Source organism: Betta splendens, chromosome 17 (genome assembly GCF_900634795.4).
Source record: "Betta splendens chromosome 17, fBetSpl5.4, whole genome shotgun sequence".
NCBI classification, from domain to species: domain Eukaryota; kingdom Metazoa; phylum Chordata; class Actinopteri; order Anabantiformes; family Osphronemidae; genus Betta; species Betta splendens.
Genome location: NC_040897.2, coordinates 13,078,013 through 13,093,396, shown reverse-complemented (window position 1 = coordinate 13,093,396; position 15,384 = coordinate 13,078,013). Strand labels below are relative to the sequence as shown.

The 15,384-nt window shown below is 48.6% G+C and overlaps 1 protein-coding gene across 9 annotated transcripts in view; it reads left to right on the top strand.

Moving 5' to 3' along the window:
• LOC114843946 (receptor-type tyrosine-protein phosphatase mu-like) overlaps positions 1 to 15,384 on the top strand; it is a 101,918-nt gene that overhangs the window by 48,678 nt on the left and 37,856 nt on the right. For all 9 annotated transcript variants that reach the window (XM_055503686.1, XM_055503685.1, XM_029130845.3 and 6 more), the window contains exons 8-12: positions 3,851 to 4,147; positions 5,010 to 5,119; positions 7,603 to 7,804; positions 8,039 to 8,141; positions 13,859 to 14,132. In XM_055503686.1, the coding sequence (XP_055359661.1) occupies positions 3,851 to 4,147; positions 5,010 to 5,119; positions 7,603 to 7,804; positions 8,039 to 8,141; positions 13,859 to 14,132 (986 nt within the window). The remainder of the gene's footprint in view (positions 1 to 3,850; positions 4,148 to 5,009; positions 5,120 to 7,602; positions 7,805 to 8,038; positions 8,142 to 13,858; positions 14,133 to 15,384) is intronic.

Sequence of the window (15,384 nt, the reverse complement as noted above, 5' to 3'; positions counted from 1 at the left end):
CCACCCGACCCGCGCACCGATTCGTCCTGACGAGACCGGGCTCGGCGGCGCCGGGGACTAGTCATTGGGGGGAAGGAGTCTTTTCAGCCGCCTTCCTGGTTCTGTTTGCCGAGCGGAGGAGATAGAACTCTCCGCCAGCACCGGGCTTTTCTGCTCTTAATCTGTGTGGATCTGAAGATCCGAGCTCTCTGAATGAGTCGCACGCCGCGGAGCCCGGGGAAGATCTGATAAGCGAATCGTCTTCCGCGCACAAAGGCGGCGAGCAGCCGTGCACGCGCGTGCACGGACGCTCCGTAAACACACAAATCCTCCCGTCTCTCTCCCACACTTATCTCACAGTAAAGTGGCTGTGCTCCGGACATGCCCAATTTGTTTCCTTTCATCCAGGACTAATGTCTGGCTCTACCCAGGGGCTAAGTGCACCATTTGAAGCCCCCTCCAGGACAGACGGCTGCAGCGTGCGCTTATTTGTTGTTGTGCCTTCATGTTTGGGATAATCATATTATCACTGGAGCTGCAGCGGCGCGTGTGCAGAGGGCCTGCTCAAATTAACAAGGGGCAATAATGTGCTGATAATTTTTAAAAACATTATTTAAATGTCATGCTGTAATGACCAAAAATCACTAATAGTCCTATGCAAATGTCAGATTCAAATTATTCAATTACACCGGCGAGTCTGGGGCAGGTGATAATTCGTCCACCGCTCGGAATACCAATCTGGCCACGCTCCGCCTCGGTCGGTGTGGCCCGGCGTAAGACAGACCCGGTTATTTCCTGCTCCAAGGGATGCTCTCGTAGCCATTATTATAACTCCATTCCACTAGAAATATCTGCCATACTTAGAGATATGAGAGTCATATTTTTCAGTGCTTCCAGCCCGATGTTGCCCTCGGTGTTGTAGCTCGCGAGCGTTCCATCAAAAAAAAAAAAAAGAAAAAAAAATAGCTGGGATCTCGAGAGGTAGCCTTGTTATTCCTTGTTGTGATCTGTACGTGTGCTTTTCATACTGAGCCTCTTACTGTCGGTCAGTAGAAGTAAACTAGCAGTCACAGCAGACCGGGGTAATAGGCTCATGTCATCGGCTGTCATACATGGGCCTCTTTAAAAAAATAAATAAATAAAAAAATAAACGCCGCCTGGCCTTCGTCTATGCACGAGAGGATTTCTTAAGGATCAGCCATTCAGCTCGGCCCATTCTTTTCAGATTAAGAGGAGGGGAAGGTGCACGCTGTTTGTTATTTCTCCTCTTTCATCAAAGTCAGCCATGGCCAGGCTCTGCGGCGGATGAAGCACCTTGTTGTTCATGCAGACAGATGATGCCGGTGTGAGTCATGGGGTACAAGTTGTGATTGTGCGTCCAGCACAGATCCTCCACATTTTGCTGCCTCCCTCAGACAGCTGGCGTTTGCACCGCGGGGGGCCGACGGGCCAGCAAACAATTAGCCTTTTCTCCACGGCGCTCCACGTCCACGCTGTAGCTTTTGACCAAATCATTTCCCATTTACCATTAGTAGCCTAATGTTCTTATGGCCTGCCAAAAAGCCTAATGTATGCCCCCCCCCACCCCCCTCCACCACCACCACAAGCCCTTCCCGTTTTGTTGGCATCTCTCCACTGGACAGAATTAGGATGCACTGGACATTATCTGTGATGTTCCGAGAAGACGGGAGTGTGACATTCTCCTTGAATGCTTCCGAAATGAGACTTCCATCCCGGTCGCTTGTGCATGTCTGCTTGAGATTCACACTTTGGTGCATTTGTCACTTTGAGAGCATCTGGTTTAATTTGATTTCTGTGCCTGGCCACCCTGCAATTCTCTGTGCTTTTAGTGTAACCGTGGCCCACTGAGTGCGGCCAACAGATAGTTCCACAAATAAAGGGCTTTAACCTTCCATTTTCCGCATGGCTTTCCCAACGCTGCGGCGGATTCCAAGAGGTCTGTTTTCCTTCGGCGCGTCTTTGCATTCCGGTGTCAGAACCGCTCTCCTGGCAGCCTGATTGTGATTGTTTCGAAAGGCTGGGCCTCCTCCTCAATCACTGCTTTTACTGGGTAATTGAACTAGGACAAGGTCTGCTTATGGGATGGTCCCACTGCCCTGAGAGGTGAAAGTGGTGACAGTCTCACAGAGTAAACACTGTACTGGAGGTTCCTCGTGCTGTAGTGTTTCACAGGAAGCTTTAAGACTCTCAGCAAAACCATATATTTATCAGCAGCAGCTTAAAGTTTTCCAAAAACTACTGCTCTGTTGAGGATTTTAGTCGTTTTCTCCGCCTATACAGAACTTTAGTGACAAATCCTTTTAAGCAGAAGCCAATCACCTATTTTTTATGGTTTGAAAATATTCTCTCCAGTATTCTAACATACAGTACTTGATCCCTGGTTCCTCTTTGTGCGTGTTTCATGTACTGTATGCTCCGCATTGATTTCCCTTCCCCCATTTTCCTTCAACGGCACCTTTGGGCTCCACTAATGCCGTTTTATCTGCTATCTGGAGGCGTGGGAGGGATCACATCCACGTCTCACCTTGTGGAACGCCAGCGTGCTCCATCTTTCATTCAGCCTCTGTGGCAGCCACCTTCTTCTCTCTCGCTGCTTTTCTTTTTGCACTATCCTCCCTCACTCCGAACCCTCCGCCGTGTTATATGTCATGACCCAATTCTCCGAATCGCATTCATTTCTGTCTTGTAGCTTTTCCTGTAGCTCTGCAAATAAGTTTTTCCTCATATTGCTTTAAGTGAATTTGAATCGATTCTCGGCGAAACTCGGTTAGTTGGAGGTTGGCTCTCGGCAGGTGCCTGCTGAGCAGCGCAACCTAACGAGAGCCGGCGTTTATCGGCGGCGCATCTGTTAACGGCACCGCTGCAGATTTATGCGTGTTTGTCATGTCCTTTGCAAAGTCTTTAGAAATGAAGAGCACGCTGCAGCTCCAGTCCAGTCTCCCCCGATGCACCTCCAGAATGTTAAACATGGCTGCCGCGGCTGCCTCTGAATTGTTGGACTGTGTCTCCTGGGGAACGGGGAAATTGAGCCCTGGCTCTTCCTAATAGGTGGTAAAGTGTTAAGTTCCAGAGAAATGGACTGCGAATTTAACCTGGAATGGAAATTGATCCCATTACCTTGCGCTTGGGCTGCTTTCCTCCCGTAGGAAAGGGGGGGAGCGGGAGGGAGCGAGACAGCAGACGAGGAAAACAGGAAGAGAGGAGGTGAGGAACAAGGGAGAGGGAGCAGGAAAGAGAAATGAGATGGCAACAGAGAAAAAGATGGACAGAAAGGAGGAATGGAGGAAAAGGAGACGGACAGAGGGCAGATGGGAAAAAAACGAGAGAGATGAGAAAGAGCGAGAAGACAGAGTGTACGTGATTAGAGGCGATGGGATGCCAGCGGGGGTTGTGTCCTGCCTGGATTGACAGGCTGCCTGACTCTGTATCAGTGTGGCGCTAATAGTTGACCGCCACTGGGCGAGATGGAAAAGAGAGAGCAAAAGGCAGAGGACAAGGTGGAGGGAGCGGAGGAGCGCACGGTGTGAAGGGATGATTCACCCCCTGCTGAGGGCGTTCCACCAGCAGACCTGTGGTGCCGCGGTGTGTGCGGCGGCTGAGAGCCGGTTAACTTTCAAGTTCCACAATGTTTCCTAGAACTATAAACTCCAAACCAGAGGATTTCAATGTGAATAAATGCATTTATCCAAGTGAACACGGCCGCCCCCGTGCCCTCGCTCAAACCTTATTCATTTCCCTTATTTCACTGTGACTGCGTGTATTTGGCACTGCCAGACGTCTCGTTTGGGTTAATTGAGCATCCAGATGTGCGCTCACGCTCGCCTCACTGTCTCCTCTCGTCTGTCTCCAGAGCCCATGCACGGCCCCCGAAAGCTGGAGGTGGTGGACATCCAGTCCAAGCAGGTGACGGTGCGCTGGGAGCCGCTGGGCTACAACGTGACCCGCTGCCACAGCTACAACCTGACGGTGCAGTACCGCTCCAAGGAGGAGACACATGAGGAGGTGTGCTACAGCACCCAGAGCCGCGACCCCCAGCACACCATCCACAACCTCATGCCCTTCACCAACCTCAGCGTCAAGCTGGTGCTGCGCAACCCGGAGGGGGTCAAGGAGAGCACGGAGCTTGAGGTGCAGACCGACGAGGACGGTGAGTGTGACGCGGACCGCTGGGAGCAGCGGGTCGGTGTTGTACAGTTGTTGCGCCTCCTCCAAAGATGAAGCGTCTGGTGCGTTGCCTCAGCAGACACAGGAAATGAACTCTCCAGAAGTCTCGAGGAACCCCAGCCGCCGGATAACAAACGCGCTCAGCTGACGAAAAGAGCGCCTTGTCATGTCTGCCTCAGATATCTCTGGTTGGAAACTTGAAAGTGGCAACTGTTTCTCGCTATCTGACTGCTGTGTGGATCTGTGTGTTTAGGGCCCCGTGGGACCCAGTGTACAGGCATGGTGTAGCTGTAGATGCATTCTTGAAGATAAATCTCGGGGAGGAAGTTTCCGCATCATTCTGTTTCGCTTACAGAATGAAAGCAATTCGCACAGGGGGCTCTAGGACCAGATCTCAGTATGTCAGAACAAGTAAACACTGAGGGAAGATTAAGATTGGTGCTTTTCCCCGGAGGGTTACCGGTTCATCCGCGTTCGCAGCACATTTGGATGTGTTCAGAATGTTTGCTTCTGCTCAAAAACATCTACCACAGTTGTTTTTTGGTGACAATGGCTTTTAATAATCTCACAAATTCCTATTAGGCGAGCTGTGCTGTGACTCACGGTCATTTGTGTGCTGTAGGTCCTTGAAAAGCTCTCTATTGATTGTTTTATACTCAACAGCGTGAGGTGCCAGCCCGGGTAAATCATAATAGAAATGCTTTCATCCAACTTTTATTGACAACATCTTAAATTAACAAAGCAAATAGAAAAAATATCAATAAATATGCATTAAGGAAATCCTGCTGTTTAGCCTTTGCATAAACGTATTCGCACCTTGAAAAGTGTGTCTGTGACGATTCCAGTGCCAGGGGCCGTTCCTCTGGAGTCCATCCACGGAAGCGCCTACGAGGAGAAGATCAACCTGAAGTGGAGGGAGCCGGCCCAGACCTACGGGATCATCACTCAGTACGAGGTACACAGACGCGGAGGTTAGCAGTGCGTCGGGGCCGCTGAGCAAACACGGAGTTGAGCTGCTTCTCAGCGGACCCACGCCGCTGTTCCTCCTCCTCAGCTCTGCTCATGTTCATTTTGTGTTTTCACTCACAGTCCAGTCCAGCTTTGCTCACTCTTGCACAGCTTGTCTGAAACACAGAAACCTATTCATTCAGGCCAGGGTTCATCGGAGTATGTTAATACACTGTAGGAGAGATAATGGTAATGATGGCTGCAGGCTGCAAACACCATCCTATGTGCTGTAGAATCTGAAACACACGTCTGAACTCCAGGCAAATGTTGACACAGTCCCGACAAGGCTCGTCCAGGAAGTGCACAGTCCTGAATAATGGAAACCGTCTCCACGCGCACGCGATTTATGTACACATTGATCCCCGGCACCTTAAGGTGGAAGTAATCCCGCAGCATTTCCCACAGATTGATTCTCCCCCTTGTTTGCTCGCGCCTGCCTCCACCGGGTTAGCAATCACTGACACGGCCGGTTCCCGCGCGAGGCGGTGAAACCCGAGTTCCGCCGCTGAGCAAGGAGCGCGAGACGTGAAATGGATGTTCCCCGCGCCGCGTGGCGGTCAGTTACAACCCAGACGCGCCCGTCGGAGTGTGTCCTGCAGGTTTGCCACACGTTTAATCACTCCGAGTGCAACGCATCTCGGGTTGTTTATCGTTTTAAAATTTCATGGTACAAGTGAAAAGCATTTAGAGCCTTTGCATTGTTTCACCCGGGGCCGTTCCGTTCACACGCTGCAGCAGTTATTTCTGCCTCCAGGTCGAGAGCATCAGCAGGATAATAACGTGTCTAGTTAAATAAGAAATAAGACATTTAGTGAATGACCAGGCGTTATTACAGGTGCTCAGCTTTTATTTCAGGGTGTTTGTCTCAGGAGGAGGATGCTGGAGGCCGATCCGCTGCAGGGAGCTCCAGGTGTCCAGCTGCAGCCCACAGTTTGCTGCGTTCTGCCTGTATTCTCCAGAAGTTGCTCCTTATAAGTCAGGACATCGCTTTGATTTGACATTATCAAAGGAGTCAAAGTGAAATACATCTGACAAGGCCTGATATCAAAGAGGTTCCGGCGCCGCTCCGTCTCGTGAGCTCTGTAAATGCCATTTTATTGGCAACTGTTCAAACAGGAAAGATGTTACAGTGTAAACTAATTACGAAGTAGCATTTGTTTAATTAATAAACATCCTGTGCATCTTGTTACCAAAATGTCAACAATCCTTTGTATTTTCATAAACTTTCATAAAGTACAAATCAGCTGATTTTTTTTGTTGCTAAATGAATATCGCACTTTAATATTTTAATAGTAATAGTAATGGCATTAACCTGCAGCCCCGAGTTATTTTGAATGTTTGCTATATGTCTACATATAAAACCACAATGTTACGATTATTATCAATCATTATTTTTCATTTCACTACCTGCAGCTGGAGATCCGACAGTCAGGTGTTCATTATGCCCATGATGAACTCGACATTTACCTCCCCTCAAATAGAAAAAGTGGAAACCGATGTGATTTTAAAAGCTTAATGCAGGAGGCTGATTATAGTTACAAGCTCAAATGGATTTGCTCAAACACTCTTATTTTTTTTTCCATGGCAGTTCTATTATAATTGTAAAAACCTTGTCCGTGTGCCCAGTGTTGACAAGTCATTTCAAATTCCTGTCCCCGTAATGTTAGGATATAAGATTTGGCATCACGGCCTCATTTCAGAGACAAAGACTAAATGAGAAGGCTTCGAAGCATTTCAAAACTTGATGGACACAAATTATGCAGCACTCCAAACCCCCTTTGTGTTCCTTAATTGGAATTATAATGGAGGTTTTCCTTTACGAGCTGAGGCATTTTCTTAAAGTGGGACTTTAGAGTTATTCAAAATGGATATTAGCAAAACACTCACCTTAATGCTTCCCTCCAGAGCTCCCTGCGTTTATTAATGGACGAGGGATACGTTAAGTGTGTTTCCTCTCTGCTTCAAACTACAGAAAAACACAGAATCTGCTTCAGCTTTTTACAACTGACATCAAGTCAGAGATTCCACATAAATGGAGGTGAAGCCCGATATTCTCGCTGCTACAAATAAGACCTCAGTCCCTCTGCTCTGTTCATTATAACATTATAACTTTATACCGGCCTTTTCAAAGATGCACTCACTGGCCATTTTATTAGGAACAACAAAATAATGCATGGATGCATTTTAAAAATTACAAATAAGCTATTTATTTTTTATTAGTATAATCATTTTTTAATTGTATTACTAAATATTTTAACTCAATTGTTTGTGCAGCAGACTGAATCCACTGTGCCAATAAAAAACAAGACCATCATTTGGATTTAATAGTGAAGAGAAAAAACAGGCTTCTGTATATAAATACAAATCCTTCTCGACTAAAAACATCTGAATATGAAGTAACAGTAGCACATTTGTTCCTTTTTTTTCCAGATCTCCTATAAGGCTGTGAGCTCCTTTGACCCTGAGCTGGACCTCTCCAACCAGAGTGGGAAGGTAGTGAAGCTGGGCAACGAGACCACCCACATGTTCACAGGCCTCTACCCGGGCTCCACGTACTCCTTCACCTTGCGTGCTAGCACCGCCAAGGGCTACGGCCCCCCTGTCATCACCCAGTTCACCACTAAGATCTCAGGTCAGCAGGGTCAACAGCCTCCGTCCAACATTAGCTAGCTCACCCGAAGTTGGATTCTGGTTTAACTTCACTGACACGATCGAGTGCATCCTTTCCATCTGCTGCCCAACATGTGAATGAGCTGTGCATGTGCAGCAGTGCCTCAGCCACTAGCTCACATACGTTATAGTCACTGTAGTTTCAGCTGCTTGTACTGAAAACAGTAGATGATGACCCGCCTCTGCTGCCCCTCAGCTCCCTCCATGCCGGCGTACGACCAGGAGACCTCCCTGAACCAGACGGACAGCACGGTCACGGTGCTGCTCAAACCCGCCCAGAGCCGCGGCGCCCCGGTGAGGTAGGCGTTCCCGACGCACAACACCGGCGCATTAAAACGCTAAGACAAGGCAAATTATCAAAGAGCTTGTTTTCATCAATACCTCACCTTGAAGAGAAGGTGCCAGGGAATTCGCTACCTTGCGCCCGTTCCTTTTCTGATCTGTATTTGTTTGTGGATTTTGATCTTGTGAAAGAGAAATCCAGCCTTTGAAGACGAGAACAAAGCCTGGTGCAACCAAGGATAGCTTCAGGATCTATGCCTGCGCGTCTTTAATGTAGCAGGCTGCTCGCGCCCAGCCACCACGGCCTCTTTGGGGGGGGGGGGGCGAAGGATTTCTGCTGGCTCGATGCTACAGTTGTTAGACGTTTTTAGGAAAACAGAACATCTGGTCTGTTTAAATGCCAAGTTGTTGGGGAAATGTCAGTGGGACTTGCAGATTTACCCAGAGGCCCCTTTGCTCTTCTGCTTCTATTGGTTCCATCATCTTTTTATTTATCAGGATGATTCATTGTGCTTTATACAGTACTTCTTGAATCATAACTATTTCAAGAAGCTGCCTTCATCTTTAAATAATTTTTATTAGCTGGCGTGGAGGGCGTAACCCTTTCTGTTCTTCAGAACAGAAATCCAGACCAGCACCATGAAGAAACCCTGCCTTCGCACTGTGTGTTTGGGGCCTACGTGTACAATGGCCAGTGCTTTCACCCTCCAGCAGCTGAGAGTCTGGCTGAATTTCCTAGTGTGTGGTGTGATCAACACTTGTGCTTGCTGTAAAACTCAATTTTACACTATCAACTCATCGGAGTCCTTCAAAGATTGCAGCCTGGAGGTCTTTAGTCAGGCCTGTCAGCTCATGTTTACCATGTGTGCAGCTGCCCGGTTTAATGTCCCGTCACCAAACAGAGAGAGGCCTGAGCAGGAAAGGGAGAGTGATCGGCTCCTAATCTCCTCACAGGTACCATTCACAATGCTTTACCCGGGCTGCCATTCTTTCCTTTGGCTAATTACAAGCCCCTAATTATAATTAACAGAGTGTCATGGATCTGAGCTTCTATAATTAGCATGCGGGCTCCTCTTTGTTTACCGTTGGAAGGCACGCTCACCTCAGGACCAGATGAAAGACTCCGGTCCTTGGAGAGATAAACTTCATTCTACTTCCTCATTCAGTTCAACTGAGCTGAGACAAAACTGTTCGTTAATGCTTTACGGCATAATCCTTAAAATGGTGTCTGTCCTCTAATCAGTACAAGAGACAGTTTTATAGGCCATGCAGGTGTCTACACACACACACACTATTAGCTCCTTTTAGTGTCGCTGATGCTCATTATTACAGGGTGCACACACCATCACATAATCACATGTAATTTAGTTGGGTGTGGATGTTTAACACACTCGTATATAGTACAATAGCTTAAAATGAACAGAGGAGTCCTTCGATCACCTCTTCTAAACTACCCACCTTCTCGCTTGTCGTAAATCTCAAGCCCTAAAGGCCAGTGTATTTACATCTGAGTGTTCCTATTATCTCAGTGGGAGAAGTTATAATTCAGGCACAAGACAACAGCAGCACCTGAATTGAACAGTCTGAGGGGGCTGAAAGGTCAGATGTTCGGCAGGAGCCGTGTGGTCAGTGCTGATCAATTCAGTCTGCTGTGTCTTCGGGGTGGAGGGTTGAGATGCATCACCAAGCGACACTGTCTGTTTCCCGGAACGAGCTGGAGTCTCGCAGCCGATCCATTCGGGCTACTGAAGCGTTTGCATTTTGTCAACCGAGGACTTAAATTTCACACCACGGCAAGATTAGTCCCTGCTCAGCTGCTCGTGTATCAAAAGTAGTCATCACTTTTCTAGAGTGGTGGGTAGCTCATTTTGAAATTGAACACTTTATAGAATCAGTTTTAAAGCCTCTATGAAATAGGGATTTGACGGGGGGGGGCTGCTCCACAGCACCGCGGAGCAGAGCAGCACCGGGTCTGATTTGATAACGCAATCTCGCCGGCTTGATTGGGTTTGGGAGGTAATCGAGATCCAGACATTTGAGTTTCGAACAGCAGATGTTGAGCTGTAACACAGGAAGGGAAGCGTGCGCTGGAAGATGGCGAGATAGCGCCGGCTCGTAAGAACGGCGGCGCATGACAGACGACAAACGTCCGCTTCGCTTCAGCATCCTGCCATCAGGCCACAGTCAAATCTCATTTGGGGTAGATCTAGGCGGACGATGTCACTGCCAAGGGAGCCAGTCGATTTTTCATATTTGTGTAATTGCTAATCAGTGTAACATTTCCAACTGGGATTTGGCTTCTAATCTCTGGGGACGGTGCGCGTCGCCGGGAACAGTTCTTACCAGAGGGGACACTGTTCCTTTAAGAGGATTAGTCAACTGTCTATCAGTCATGTCGCCCTAAACTAATGTTTGCAATGGCCTCTCGTCAAGGCCAGAATACGCCCCCTCACTCGCAATGTTTACGCGCTGGTGCCGAAATGAATGATTTGAAATGCCTTCCTTATCATTCACACCGCTGCATCAGCCGCCTTCTGTCTTTTCCTGCCGTAACCTTTGCCTCGAGCGAGCTAACGCAAATGCACGCTAACACGAGAGGCTATAAGATCCTGCGGCCCGCGGCCGCCCGGGTCGCGTATCGAGGAAGCGGAGTTCCGGTGCAGCTTCTGCCCTGTAGCGTCAGATTATCTGTACTCAACCATGGCCTGAAATCAGTTAAATGATTTTCTACAGTTCTAAAATAAGCACCAACTTTCTTTGATCACGGCATAGCGAGCGCTAATAGCTGTGCCTAAACGTGACACAACTCATTGCTTTTTACGATTTAATGGCAAATCTAATCTATTGCACATTCTAATTTGTTTGCTTTATAGCTTTTTTGGACACCAGGGAAATATAAAGGAGCAAGAAGACAGAGGCGCGGAGGAAGGATGCTGGGTCAGGAGAAGTGTGTTACTTACAACCGCTCTTAAATCAGACATATAGGCATCTAGAGCTGACCAACTAGCGTTAGCGGGAGAGGCGGTGATTAAAATGCTCCCCGTACCCCTTCTGTCATCGGCTCAAACAGCCCCGAGTTCTCCCACTCTCGGCCCACATGAAAGATAAATCTGAGTTTCAGGTCACAATCCAGTCGATTCGGAGTCAATCCGCCATAATTGGTTGGCGTCACATGGTGGCAGAGCTGAAATCTATCGGGCAGCGAGGCTGGAGGAGGCCTAATTGGTGTCAGCTCAGGTTGCGGTGCTGCTGCAGGAATACAGGTCTGCCCTGCTGGAGAACGCCACTCCAGATCAGTGTTACCAGTGCGTCCGCTTTGCTCCGGACGTTTTTAAATCATCATGTAGACCCAAAAATGATGATTGTACTCTAACAATTCAAATTCATAGTGCTTCTAATCTAGTTATCCTTTTGCTTCGAGTGAGTGATTTGAAACCTGCAGCCATCAATTCACGATCCCTTCAAAAGCGCAGTAGTCCTATAAATGTTCATGTCCACGCAGCAGCTTAAGGTGAACTCAGAAAGTGAGTGGAGTTGTCTCTGGCACTTGCAGAAAATGACCCAAACCTTTGTAATTTCCTATGAGCCTGTGTGCATCTTGGCGGTGTCAAGCTGTGGGTTCTATTTGCACATTCTAAGGCTTCCTGCCCTCGGAGCCTCGTTGCCGTTGGCACGTAGTATTTTGCCTGAGGAAAGGAAACCGGGCCCGTTCACACTGCGTCTATCATAGAGTCATGGCACAGTCGCATCATCATTTCATAAGGAGCCACCCAGGGGGTTCCAGCTTGTGTTTCTATTCCACTGTCTGCAAGTTGATTTGGAATATAAAGTAGAAGTATTGGCTAAGTGAGTACAAATAAACACAACTACATTTCATTTTCATTTCATTCTCTACAATAAAAATAGTGCATTTTGTTCCCTTCTTCTAGGTTATTGCCTAAAGCAGTACACATCGTCTGTCTGACACCTGATGAGTCGTCTAATATGCTTCACAGCAGATACACTTTCACATCACATCATAGTTCACATCATTGTTTTGCCTGAGAGCCCGGCGGAGCCTCATCACGGATTTCTCCGCCGCTCTGGAGCTACTTAAGCGGGTCCCACGTCCCGTCTCCACCTGCTCTTTGACCTCCGCTCTCAATAGGGAACAGTAATTAAAGGCTGATTTCTCCCGCAGACTCTCAGCAGGATTAAATATTTCATCACCGCCCAACCCAGCACTAAATAGGGGAGCTCTGAGGAATTGGGACACACCCAGCAAGAGCAAAGGGGGATTTCCTAATGACACTGCAAGCACCTTATGATAAACTATAGGGTTAAAGAGCGCATGCTGTAAACACAAGGGGACACTTAATCATCCTGTACCAACCGCGGGGAACAATTGATCATCTCCAAGGCTGTCTGTACTGTGACTGTACAGCAGGAGAACAACTGCTACAGCGCACATCTTGTGTGACAAAGACATTTAGTTCTAATTACGCGGCCTCGGGGAAACGGTTGAGGGTCATTCATGGAGCTCTACAGTTACATGAATGCTATAGGTGCCGTGGAGAAGAGCGCTCACTGGTGATGAGAAGAGGTTGATGTTCACCTCTAGCCTGTCGTAGTGAGAGCTGGGAACTACTGGAACTGTAAAAATGGAAATAATGCAAATAATAATTATAATATTTAAAGCTGAGAATGTGGAATTAAATGAGCTTGAGATTCTCAGTACTCGCTACTTTATAATTGGTGCAGTACAATGGGACCACATTTATAATAAAGAAGCCAACAAACTTTGTTGGATGACGAGGATGATGTTTAGAAAGGTCACAGGGGCGGTAGATGCCAAGATGAAAATTGCATTTCGCATATATGTTGTAAGCCCAAAGAAATGGTCAGCTCAACATAAATAGTTTAACTGAAATAACTGAAAATTTAACTTGAAATATTAGATAGGATTAATCTAAGTGATTTAAATCCATTTGTTCATTTCTAAACTGCTGATCCAGTGAATAAAACCTAAATCTGTGTTGTACAATGTGCGCATCAGAGCAGGTTGCGTTACAGCATTCATTCATTCATTCGTTCACTCACTCACTGACTGGTGCTACTCTGCTCCAGTGCCTGTGATAACGACTCGCTGCTTGCTTGCTCCCAATCACTGCCCGTTATTCCGCGTGGCCGCTGTAAACAGAGTCTTTGTCACTCAGGGACTGGACAGGTTTAAGAGGCGGACGCCGGGCGCATACTAACGCACGCGTCCATAAGACGCCGCCCCCCTCGGGCCGAGCGGCCCGAGGGGGGCCCTCTGTGCCTCTGACAGTGTCATCTCTGTCAGAGGCACAGAGGGCTGCAGTTTTGATCCAGCTAAACACGGGCTGGACGGAGGGGAAATGGAAGGAGCCGTTAACCTTTTCATCTGTTGAATAATGAAAAAGCAAACAGCGCCGGGCTCCTCCGGTGTCACCGCTCATTTCTCCTGCACTGTATGTTGGACTCAATCCTGTCGGCTTTGATTTCAAAAAGCCATTTCTTCTGTGTTTACCTAATAAAAACGCGTTCTTCGGGACCATATTTGTTTCAGTTTACATCCACGTATATTTAATCATTTAAAAGCTATTATGAGTGGATGGAATTGACATTTTCGCTCATCGATGTATATTCACTAATCCATAATGGGCAATGAGAAAGCTGCCGTTTAGTTCCTCCATCCTTGTTGGACTCCACTCATCGTCTGTCCTGTTCGCAGCGCGTACCAGGTGGTGGTGGAGGAGGAACGCCCGCGGCGGGCGCGGGGCGCGGCGGAGATCCTCCGCTGCTACCCGGTCCCCATTCACTTCCAGAACGCCACGCTGCTCAACTCACAGTACTACTTCACGGCCCAGTTCCCCGCCGCCGGCATCCACTCGCCACAGCCCTTCACCGTGGGGGACAACAAGACCTACAACGGCTACTGGAACGCCCCGCTGCTGCCCCAGAAGAGCTACAGCATCTACTACCAGGCCGTCAGCACGGCCAACGGGGTGGGTGTCGCCCTAGTGTTCCTTTACAGCATCCGTACATGTTTGACTTAATGTGTATTAGCACTGCATATGTTTTACACCAGTGAGAAGCAGACAGGCTCTCTGCCTCCAACCTCCATGTTGCGTGTACAGTTCAGTGTTGCTCAGCAAGTGGATGATTAAATTAGCTTCATCAGACGCGAGAACGGCTAATTGTGTGTTTAATTTAATGAACCGCACGCAGTAAAAGTCCGAAGAACCTGACGCCGGCTGTAGGTCGTGCCGACAGACCGACGCACGTCGTCCGTCCCTGTTAAAACGCGCTCGCATCCACTTTGCATCTGAGACCATTCTAGGCGTTCAGTCTAATGAGAGTGAAACCCCGGGTATCGATCACTGGAACGGAGGCGAAGAGGTTCGATGCGCAGAAAAGGCACGATTGACCGGCGCGTGCACGTGACCTCTGATAGATGCGGCCGAGCAGCAGCAGCACCGTCTGCACTCCTAATGGGCTGCAGCGGGTCCGGTCTGGAATGCAGACTCTGCCTCCATCACCGCGGGCTCCGCTCTGCTGCCGGTTCTGATGCAGCTTTATGCCAAATGCCAGACGAGCCTCTGATGAGCGAGGGGGCGGGGCCAAGGGGGCGGGGCCACGACGACGGGCGCCAGTGATCGTACGGGTCAGAACCTCTGTCAGGGCCCCCCCTCCCAGCAGGGGGCCGCGGCAGACAGCTCGATGGTGACTTCAAGAGCCCCGGCGAGTGTGGCCCGGAATGAGAATGGCCACACAGCAGGGAGAGAGAGGCACGAGGGCGAGCGCGTGAGCCGGGGCTGAATCCAATTAGCGAGTTCGCTCCAGAGAGGGAAGATTTGCGTGGCTGAAGGTTTGCAGCAGCGCCGTGGCCCATGGTGCTACTCCCTGAGCAGCACAGTGGAGGAGTCCTTCTTGACATGAGGACATAGAGCTCCGTCTGCCTGATGGAGACGCTTCTGACATTATTTTCATATTCAGCGTTTCGACTTCAGCGGCCGATTGCACTTTCTTTTCATGAAGCCATCACTGTCAGCATTGCTGGCTTTAATTAACGTCTAATGATGTTGGACCGCTTTGTTTGGGCCTCTTAAACAAATTAGCACTTAGCGAAGCTGATGCCGTCCATACCTGCTTCTACTCACGCTAAAATCCAACATGACTCCTTGTAAGGTTGCCTTTAACAAAGGAGCCGCTGACAGCTTAAAAGCTGCAGTAATGGGGAAGCGCACGCAGCTGGGA